This window comes from Gambusia affinis, linkage group LG06 (genome assembly GCF_019740435.1).
Source record: "Gambusia affinis linkage group LG06, SWU_Gaff_1.0, whole genome shotgun sequence".
NCBI lineage: Eukaryota > Metazoa > Chordata > Actinopteri > Cyprinodontiformes > Poeciliidae > Gambusia > Gambusia affinis.
The window spans coordinates 4,812,593-4,823,897 of NC_057873.1; the positions used below are offsets into that span (position 1 = coordinate 4,812,593).

The 11,305-nt window shown below is 37.9% G+C and overlaps 1 protein-coding gene across 1 annotated transcript in view; it reads left to right on the forward strand.

The window, feature by feature from the left end:
• The window catches only part of myo7aa (myosin VIIAa), a 55,489-nt gene extending 44,485 nt beyond the window's left edge, over positions 1–11,004 (forward strand). Inside the window, 16 exon segments of the mRNA XM_044118683.1 lie at positions 304–430; positions 513–682; positions 1,326–1,517; positions 1,583–1,730; positions 2,643–2,800; positions 3,760–3,913; positions 4,825–4,980; positions 5,955–6,060; positions 6,142–6,255; positions 6,447–6,534; positions 7,245–7,351; positions 7,437–7,622; positions 8,164–8,280; positions 8,613–8,696; positions 8,805–8,924; positions 9,602–11,004. Of these exon segments, the coding sequence (XP_043974618.1) occupies positions 304–430; positions 513–682; positions 1,326–1,517; positions 1,583–1,730; positions 2,643–2,800; positions 3,760–3,913; positions 4,825–4,980; positions 5,955–6,060; positions 6,142–6,255; positions 6,447–6,534; positions 7,245–7,351; positions 7,437–7,622; positions 8,164–8,280; positions 8,613–8,696; positions 8,805–8,924; positions 9,602–9,694 (2,120 nt within the window). The 3' untranslated portion in view covers positions 9,695–11,004.
• The last annotated feature ends 301 nt before the right edge of the window (positions 11,005–11,305 follow it).

Sequence of the window (11,305 nt, forward strand, 5' to 3'; positions counted from 1 at the left end):
ACAAGTTTTCCCTCTGAAAGATGAATAAATTTTAATTTTTACAGAATGCTGGAACTGGAAGACATTTTAAATGTCCAAAACAAAACACTAAACAATAAAAATAATAGGAAAGAAATAAAAACTTGACACACAACCAACACATAAATAAAATTGACAATGAAAATGTTCATCACCAGAATTAAATTTTGGTTTTATCATGCAACTAGCAGCTTAATTTGATCCTCTTCCATGTAAAAAAACCCCATCTTGTTCTTTAGTGGAAACCAGTAAGTTCCTTCTTTTCCTGTTGTTTTTGGCTCTCAGGTCCCAGTCTGCCTAAAAACGACCTGATCGTTGCCGTCAACTGGACCGGCGTTTACTTTGTTGACGAACAGGAGCAGGTCCTGCTGGAACTCTCCTTCCCAGAAATCATGGCGGTTTCCAGCAGCAGGTCATCGCTCTTCCTCCTCGACCCAAACCGACCCGGACCCGAGCGTTCACGTCCAGAATCTGACCTGCTTTTGGTTTTACAGGGGAGGAAAGCTGCAGGGTCAGAGTTTCACTTTGGCAACCATCAAGGGAGAAGAGTTCACCTTCACCTCCAACAACGCAGAAGACATCCGGGACTTAGTGGTGACCTTTCTGGAGGGTTTGAGGCAGAGGTCAAAGTTCGTGGTTGCGCTGCAGGACAGCTCCAACGCTGGTAAGTCCTGAGCTGCGTTCCCACAGCTTTGACCCAAATCCGACGTTTTCGCGGCCCACCTTATTGCAGTCTGAACTGAAAACCTTGTGACTTGGTGCTTTTACTACACATAATATTGGCTGTTTTCCTGTGTTTTAAAATATATTTTTACCTTATTTTTTTTATATTGCATTAAGAAAATACTATAATCTAACACAGGAAATGACACAATGGATACGTAGATACTGGCCAAAACTACAAGCATGAAGATGTTGTAAGGTGAAAAAATCAACCTAAGTAAAAATTATCGTATTAGTTTTGGTAGTTTTATAGTTCCATAGATCACCAAGGCTTTCATGCTTTTGTTCGTTCTTTTGTTGTGTGTCCCAAATATCTGTAATTCTCTTCTGCAATATTGACAATTGGAAAATTATATTACAAGCTCCAGAGACACAGAAGTTTCTAACTTATTTTATTTTAGAAATTCATGGTTATTCATTGGAAATAATTTAAATTAGTTTCTGCTCAGTAAATTTTACTTCAATTCCTTAAAGAGTTTTATACAGCTTGTTAATTGTGTGGATTTAAAGATGGCCGATGTGACGCATGTATTTATCTCCTCATCCTCACATTAAGGTGTGTTGATGTTGTCTTCCTGCTGCAGGTGAGGAGTCGACCTTCCTGAGCTTTCTGAAGGGCGACCTGATCATTTTGGACCAGGATACCGGCGAGCAGGTCCTCAACTCCGGTTGGACGCATGGCATTAACGAACGAACCAATCAGAGAGGAGATTTCCCAGCTGGCTCTGTTTACGTTCTGCCATCCATGACTCGTCCCCAACCAGAAGTAGTGGTAGGTGAAAAAATAAATCGCACACGAAACCTCCTGATGTTTTTTTTTTAAGTGTTTACAGTAAATTAGGTTTGCTTGTTTTATATTTTCCTATTACCATGACACCAGACCAATCAGAGGAGATTTCCCAGCTGGCTCTGTTTCAGATCATCCTGCCAGAGACGGATGACAGACAGAAACCCTACACTCTGGAGGAGTTTTCTTATAACTATTTCAGGTACAAATGTGTACAACCTGACTATTTATGTGCAACACATTAAACACAAAAGAGTGAGACATCTACTTGGAGGCACCAACTTAATGTTTACACTCACATAAAAATTGCTGCAAACAGATATTGAAATGATACAGCTGAACATATTTAAAAAGCACTAATAAGGCATTAGTAGAGCCACCTGCACAGCCAACAAGAATGCAGTAACTGGTGTGTTCTCAGATCATCCTGCCAGAGACGGATGACAGACAGAAACCCTACACTCTTGAGGAGTTTTCTTATAACTATTTCAGGTACAAATGTGTACAACCTGACTATTTATGTGCAAAATATTAAACACAAAAGAGTGAGACATCTACTTGGAGGCACCAACTTAATGTTTACACTCACATAAAAATTGCTGCAAACAGATATTAAAATGATAGAGCTGAACATATTTAAAAAGCACTAATAAGGCATTAGTAGAGCCACCTGCACAGCCAACAAGAATGCAGTAACTGGTTGATGGAACTCTGCTGAGGTTGCTAGGTAATGGGCGGAACTCTGCTGGGGTTGCTAGGTAACGGGTGGAACTCTGCTGGGGTTGTATGGTAATGGGCGGAACTCTGCTGGGGTTCCTAGGTAATGGGCGGAACTCTGCTGGGGTTGTATGGTAAGGGGCAGAACTCTGCTGGGGTTGAGTTCAGTGCCTGCTGATTTGTGACGTTACTTTTAGGGTTTTTTTGTAGCGGCTCACTTTCCATACACCAAAAAACAGGAACTTACTTCCAGAAAATGCCTGCTTGCTTTTTTGAGGTGCTTGTGTTGTTTTTAGAAGCAGTTGAGGTCCAAGAGGAAGTACAAAAATGTGCAAAATGTGGATTTTTCATAATATATCCTCATTAATCTATTGTGGACATGACCTGCCATTTCCAGACCTCCTCCCAAACACACCCTGAGCAGAGTGATGGTGACCAAAAATCGAGGGAAAGACAAGATGTGGAGCTGCACCAGAGAGCCGCTCAAGCTGCCGCTGCTGAAGAAGGTCGTCGGCCATGAGGAGCTGGCGCAGGAGGCCTGCATGGCCTTCATAGATATCCTTTAAACACAACAAATATTACAAATATACACAGGCTCATTCGTTACATTGAATAGAACCACTTCATTAACTAATAGTAGAGTTCATCTGAAATGTAATAGAAATGTTTATGTCAGGTTGACAATCTGTGTTGGTCAGAAGCTTGCAGACGCTGATTGTGGCTAGAGTTAAATCACTTTACAAATGCATTAAAAGAAATTTTAATTCATTTTTGATTTTCTCTAATTCCCTAAGAGTCAAAATTATACATATAGGCACAAATATATGCATAAATTAATTTAAATCTTTTGTATACTACAGGGTGTAGAGGGGTCTTGATATCTGGTTCGTTAGTTTCTTTATCACCATAGAAAGGGTTAATTTTTCTTTGGGCAGAAATAATTAATTGCATTAATTGTGATTTATCGATTATTGAAAAAGTTATCAATTAATTGAAAACTGGAGCATAGAGACTCAAAAAAATCTGTTGGCTTAAAGAACAACACACATATAAGACAAAACTGTGCAAAAAATATAAATACATTTCACATTTAAGATTTAAAAAAATCTTTGTCTGTAAATACATTCTACCCAAAAGTACTTAAGTGGCAGTTTTACCTTCCCCTTGTTTAAATTTTGTAAAGAAAATCTCCTGTTGACTACCTTTTCTATTCAATTGTTAATAGGATAATAAAAAATAGTTTTCTTAGCTGCATTCTTTGCTACAAATAATCAACCCGTAACTAAAGGAATGCTCTGATTTAACCAAAAAAAATTATTTGAATTATTTGTTTGTAGTTTTTAATGTATTTCCAATATTGTATGAAATAAGCTTAAGTGGTTATCGAATGATCCAGTATTCAGAACAATAACAGCTGTTTATGGCTGATGGATGTTTGGAGGCTTCTGTCCAAAATTACAGATTAACAACAAGACGTTTATCAGGTCTTGTGTCTCCTTGACCTTTGATCCCACCGATGATGAAGTACATGGGCGACTACCCGTCCAAACGGACGCGCTCCGTCAACGAGCTGACAGACCAGATCTTTGAAGGAGCTCTGAAGGCCGAACCGCTGAAAGACGAGATCTTCTGTCAGATCATCAAACAGCTCACTGACAATCACGTCAAGTGTGTAAACTGACAAAAACCCTAAAAACAGAAAGTTTACTTCTAGAGCTGAGGACCATTTAACAAACACTCACTGACCACCGGGCTTGAAATTTTCCCACAATCCCACAACATCTTCATTTATACAACCAGAAATGAAAACATTCGTCTCTTAACTCACTTATTGTTGTTTTCTTTGTTCATCCTACTCAATAGGGGAAGTGCTGTTTTGTAAATGTGAAACATGGAAATCAAAAACTAAGTTTCTTTACTACAAAATGTTCTGTGCAATAATAATATTTTAGTGCTAATTGTAATTTAGAAGCACAATAAAAGAAAAATAGACTTTAGTTACTTTGACAGAAATCCTCTTTTACACCATTAAATATAAAAATTATCCACCATTTTCTATCTATTGTATTTATCTATTGTGTTTATTAAATCATTTATTACGTAAATAAGAATAACAATAGCTGTTGGTGTGTGACAGGAGCATTGTAAGTAAGCAAAGTCATAAAAAACAAAGAACAGTTCTCACCAACTGAGACTTGTTCAAAGGAATCAAATTGCTAGTGAAAGACGATCATATAAATAATCCTGACTTTGTTTTCTTAACACCGGTATCTTCAGGTTTTATTTTTTGTGACTAGGTCACTAAAAGGAAAGCCACTTATCCATTATTATTTTTAAACACAATCCTTTGCTAAGCTAACTGTAGCGTCGCACTTTGAGTTGACGTCATGACAAATTAACAGTCGTTTACATGCAGTACCTTACGGACCACTAGAGGGCGACAACTTACCACGAAGGAAAGTTTCAGACTTGAGTTGTAGTTTGTGATGAATTTGACCTTGTTTGAAAAGGAACTAGAATAAAAAGAATAAAGTTTTTTTTCTGAACAGGAGTTGAACATGAGTTTCTCTCTGCTGCAGGTATAGTGAGGAGAAAGGCTGGGAGCTGCTGTGGTTGTGCACTGGTCTGTTTCCTCCCAGTAACGTTCTGCTGCCGCACATCCAGCGGTTCCTCCAGTCCAAGAGACACCACCCGCTCTCTGGAGACTGCATGCAGAGGCTGCACAAAGCGCTCCGGTAAAACTAACGGCATCTCTGCTCTTATTTTACACAAAACACACTAAATTTTGTTTGAGGGACCAAATCTCTAAAAATATGAGGAGGTTTTTGCTCTTAAAACGCCTAAAAAAAAAAAAATTCTTTATTTTCCAAAAAAAATACATTTTTGATGAACATTGTATTACTAAAACTAAAACTGAAATGATTAATCATGATTAATCAATTATTGAAATAATTGTCAACTAACTTAGTAATCAACTAATCGCTAACTGTAGTTTACAGACTAAAGAACGGACCCTGGGCTGAGGGAGTAACATATTCAGACCAATAATTAAGCCAAAACTATGTAAAAAAACAAAACACATTTTGCATTTAAGAAAAAAAAAACAGTTTTAGCTTCATCTGGTTCAAATTCAGTAAAAGAAAATTCATATTAAGCACCTTTACCTCCAATTACTAGTCAGTTCATCAAAAAATATTCAACATATCAGCATTCACTAAAGTAATGCTGTGTTTCATTCTGAGAGGTAAAATGTTTAGATTCTTTATTTAGAAATTGATTTGCTTGTTTGCATATTTATCTTATTTGTTTTGTCTTATAATCATCAGAATAATCGATAACTGAAATAATTGTTAGTTGCAGCCCCAATAAAGAAAACTGATTTATTTCTGATGTGCCTTCTGGTGTTTAACTAATTTGGACTTTTAAGAAAATAATAAAATATAAAATTCTATCAAGGTAAAATGAAGCATATTGATTTATTCTCATGTTTATTTATAAATATTTCCTGTTTTGTGTTTAAAAATGTATGTATGTGGTTGATGTTTTGAAATCGTGAATTAGCTTTTGATAGAAATGGAACGCTGCATAAGATTTTTGCTTCAGAGTTTTTTCCTTTAAAATTTGTGGCGTGTTCATTTTGAACTGTAAACAAATGAAATCAGCAAATAAATAAATAATGTGATTTTTTTGTTGTTGTCCTTTTTCACAGGAACGGGTCCAGAAAATATCCCCCTCACCTGGTGGAAGTGGAAGCCATTCAACATAAAACGACCCAAATCTTTCACAAAGTTTACTTCCCAGACGACACCGATGAGGTAGGAAGCGAAACCCGGAGCGATTGAACCGTCGCTCATCGACTGAGACGCTTTCTAACCGTCCTGGACTCGAACCTGCAGGCGTTCGAGGTGGAGTCCAGCACCAAGGCGAAGGATTTCTGCCAGAACATCTCCACCAGGCTGCTGCTCAAATCCTCCGAAGGGTTCAGCCTCTTTGTCAAGATCTCAGAAAAGGTCAGAGGTCATGAACTCTGTTTTCAGGAGCAAAGCTGAACATCTGTCAATCAAACAGAAAATTATGGCAAGCTAACAGTTCGACAACCTAAAGGGATGAGAATTGCTAACGTCTGAAAGTTATAGCAAAATGTTTGTAATACCACGATAAAAGAATAAACTGTAATAAATTAATTTCTGTCGTGTTGCAGGTCATCAGCGTGCCAGAGGGAGATTTCTTCTTCGACTTTGTTCGCCACTTAACAGACTGGATCAAGAAATCCCGACCAGCTAAAGACGGTTTGTTCCTGCATCCGCTGAAAGCTTGGAAATACTTAATTATGTTTAAAACAGCTACAAAAGTAACACTAATTCAACATATTCTTACTCAAGTAAAAGTAAAAAGTGGTTATCAAAGAAATTACTCAGCACTGAGTAACTGATCAAAACATTAATCATTTAGTATTTTAAAAACCAACCAATCAAAATATAAAGCCATGGTAATTCTGATATTGTAGAGAACAAATTGAAAATAATTCAGTTACAAAAAATAAATAAAATTTAAGTTGAACAAAAACTGCAGGTGTGTGTCTGGTGAAGTTTTGTTTTTCATTCAGTGAAATGACTGAATTAATTATATTCAGTAATTTTACTCAAGAGTAGCAATACTTTATAATTAAAATAGAAAAGTAAAAAGTACAGAATAGTAAAAATACTCAGAAAAGAAACGCTTTCGAAAAAGTTACTTGAGTAAATGTAACTAGTTTCTGCCAAACTGAGACGTTTTTGTTCTAATATGTTTAAATAATGCAGATTTTAAAAAAAAAGAACTAAACTTTTCTTCTTTTTGATTAGTTAGAATCATCAAAATTATTTCTATTTTCTAAATGCCTGGAAACTGAGACAGAGACATTTTTGGGGAGCTTTTCTTTGTGAACTTGATGCAAAGTTCAGGTTTTGAGATGAACAGAAATGCCTTTGACGATTCGCCGCTTCTTGATCTCCTGCAGGAATCATCCCGTCTCTGACCTACCAGGTGTTCTTCATGAAGAAGCTGTGGACCAGCACAGTTCCTGGGAAGGATTCGTTCGCTGATTCTATTTTCCATTATTACCAGGTCGGCCTCGTTAGACGATGATCATTCCCCTGAGACTCGTAATGCTGCGTTTCATGACATCTCCTCTGTGTCGCCTTCCTCTCAGGAGCTGCCCAAGTATTTGCGCGGCTACCACAAGTGTTCTCGGGAGGAGGTTTTCCACCTCGCAGCGCTGATCTTTCGGGTGAAGTTTGACGACAATAAATCCAACTTTTCTTCGATTCCCAAGATGCTCCGTGAGCTGGTTCCCCAGGACCTCATCCGCCAGATGTCTCCAGACGACTGGAGGAGGGTAAAAACATTCAGAAAACCTTTAAATCTGCACTATGTAACTTTAAAAATAATGTTTTATTGGTTAAAACTGACACCATGTCGGGACAGTTTAATGTAAAGATTGATCTCCCACACCTACTCTTTGAGCTACAGTTTCCATCTGAAGAAATTCACCAAAAACAACCAATCAGAGCCTGGAGGAGGGGCTTAGCGCTGTCAATCTATCTCGTGCACTCGCTGCTAAATGTGCTAATGACAGAGTAACAACTTACGGTTAGCATGCACAGCAATCTGTGCTAACTGCAGTTTAGCATAGAGCATCGCCACATGGGACTGTGATTGACAGTGCTAAGACCCGCCTACTTACTCTGATTGGTTGTTCCTAGTTAGCCCTGGTAGAAGGCAGAAGAGCTCCATTTTTTCACAGATGATCTGTTTCGACATGATGACAGTTTCAACATATATGTAAAAAAACATATTTTATAAAAGTTACATACTGCAGCTTTAAGTGCAGTAATGTTTAATAAAATGCTAACTTTTAATCTGAATTGTGATTGCAGTCTATAATCGCGTACTTCAACAAGCAGCCTGGGAAATCGAGGGAGGAGGCCAAGCTGATGTTCCTGAAGATCATCTATAAATGGCCGACCTTTGGCTCCGCCTTCTTTGAGGTCAAGGTAAACACAGCGAAGCCTGTCGAGTTCTCGGATCTGCTTTTTGTTTTAATTGTAAATCGGACCTGATCAACTCTGCTACGTTTTTGCTCATCAAATTTTCACTACTGGTGCTTTTGCTTTGAAGATACTAACAAACGTTTAAAGGTCAGAAGGTCAACCAGACCAAATCAGACAAAATTGGTGTCAAGTTTCAAAATTGGTTTGTGCAACAAAATTTTTTATTTACTATCATTTCAAAGTTTCTAATAAATATTTCCATCGGTCGTAACATTTTTAACAAATCTATACAGAAAAAGTTTATAGATTTTCACATGATGGCGTTTCCTCTGTAGCAAACCACCGAGCCGAACTTCCCAGAGATTCTGCTGATCGCCATCAACAAGCATGGAGTCAGTCTGATCGACCCAAAGACCAAGGTTGGTCTTCAGATCATTTACCGTTCAGACGGGGAGCTTCATGATTCCAGAGGGTTGAATTTTTACATTATTAAGGCAGGAAAACCGAAAGGCTTCTTTGTACTGCAGGACGTCTTGACCACCCATCCCTTTACCAAGATCTCCAACTGGAGCAGCGGGAACACCTACTTCCACATCACCATAGGAAACCTGGTCAGAGGAAGCAAGCTGCTCTGTGAGACTTCACTGGTAGGCCACTGAAAATTACCCATCACTGTTTCTCTCTGCTTTGGAAAATAGTTTTAAATCAACAACACTGAAGTTGTTTTATAGCATGAATGGACAGCTTAATGTCTGAACTTAGAGAATTACTTAAAGGTAACCAACAATGCTTCCTGGAGGAGGTTAGAATATGTCTATGGTCTATACAAAACATGCATTAAATATTTTGCTGAAAATCATTTGTATATAATGAGATTTCAGTCTGCTCACTTCTTCCTATTTTGAGGTGTTGTAGGGCGTTTTGTCACTTTAAGTCCAAATTAGCTGCTGGCCACGCCCCCAAACTCAACATTTACCACCTGCAGTTATGCTGGTGGTAACTTCAGGAGAATTTGACTGCAGCAGCCACATTCAACCCAAAGAGGGCAGCATTGGGACGGGTTACGGCAAAATATTGTAGAATTACATAAGTTTACAGGAAAATATCACAATTTGCACAGAAACATAAAGAAAGAACCTTTAAGCACTAACTTACACAATTTATCAGTAATAAAAAGCTTTGATTTGGGGTTTAGTTGCTCTTTTGTTGTTCCTGGATGCTTCCAGTTTCCAATATCTGGTCTATTGATCGCCAATCAAGCGTAATCAGCTGATTGATGGATCCTCTCTGGTCATCAACTGAAATCAATGCTTTGCGTTTCCAGGGTTACAAGATGGACGACCTGTTGACCTCCTACATCAGTCAGATGCTCACCAACATGAACAAGCAGCGCTCTGGGCGGGGCCACAGTAAGTGAACGTCTTATTGGCAGGAGGCCACCGAGCTCATCCGCCTGCTGCGCCCCATTGGTCAGCACTGCAGCTGGGGGCGGAGCTTCGGCCACCAGCTGTGGTGGATGAGCCGCAGTCCTTCTGCGTATTCGACGGGATCCGAGGACAGCTCGACGGCGAGCGGCGACGACCCCGGAGACGACCCCGGCGAAGGCCCCAGTCACGGGTACCAGTACAGCTGGGATGATGAAGACGAGCCGTCCAGCGAGGATGACTACCTCTGAGAGCCGAACGCCTTCGCGCCGCTGCCGCTTCCTTTAGACGATCAATTACCTGCTGTCAGAAATCACCTCAAATACTGATAATACAATAAAACACACAGGTGAGATTTTATCTACGACGGAGTATTAAGGCCATAACAAGAAAAATACAGTCATCACAAGAATCAAGTTGTAATTTTACAACATATGAAGATAAAGTTTTAATATAAAATGAATAAAGTCAGAATATCAAGGGAATAAATGTGTAATTTTATGAAGTAGTTTATTTTCTGTGTGACTGATACAATGTCGTAATTATCTCTCCTGTAAATGTTTTAATTTTATGTTTTAACTCTGTCGCCACCAGGGGGCGACATTTAAACCATAATCATCTGTTTCATTATACTAGTAGAATTAAAAGTAAAAACTGAAAGAAAATACTTATATGTGAGCAATTTATTTTATATTAAATGACTTAACTCTGTTTTAGATTGTTTATGCATCAATGGAAATTAATAAAGTTTTATCTGGTTGTATTACGGCATGAAATAATGTTCCTAACGTCACGTTTTTATGCTCCAGCTGAGATAAAACTTGAAAAGAAAAATCAGTTTCTCGATTTTTTTTCACTTTTCATAAATAATATTTAGGAAATGTTTTGTTTTTGACCAACAGGATGATTAAAGTGTGGCTGTCTGAAGGTCATTTAGAGGTCGAAACTGATCGAATATTTCAACTCTGCTTTATATTTGAATTGATCAACTCCTCCTCCGTCCGCTCCTTTATGCTCTAACTACAGTCTAAATCCTCTTGTATAAACTATAACTGAATGTTTATTGTCTCCTGACCCAAAAAGTGTTTGAATTCCCTCTGAGAGGATCAGTGGATAGAAAATACAAGCAGATTCACCACATTTCACTGTAACACACATTGGAGTGTAATTTTATTACATTTAATCAGTAAAATGTTATTTTCAGAAAGAGTTTGAGTTGGAAAATAATCATTAAGAACAAACGTGTCAAACTGAGGAAACTGAGCAAAATGTATTTTGGTTCATTAAAGGACTCAAGAAAATACATAAATACTGCAAGTTTTTTTTTGTCAAGATGAGCGACTTACCAAAGAAAAACAAATAATTCTTTGGTTATTTGAAAAGTTTTTTATGAACTTGCAGAAACATCTGAGACATTAAGAGTCAAATCTTTTAAAGTTGATGGACATTGTTTGGTTTTTTTTTATATAAATTTCTGTTTAAAACATTTTTTATTTTTAATCTTTGTAGAATAGTTTTGGCTTCTGTTCTGTCATCTTTCCGTCCATATTAGATGCAGCTTTGCAACATTTTGATTGTTTTGAAATCACTTTAAATCTCTAAGG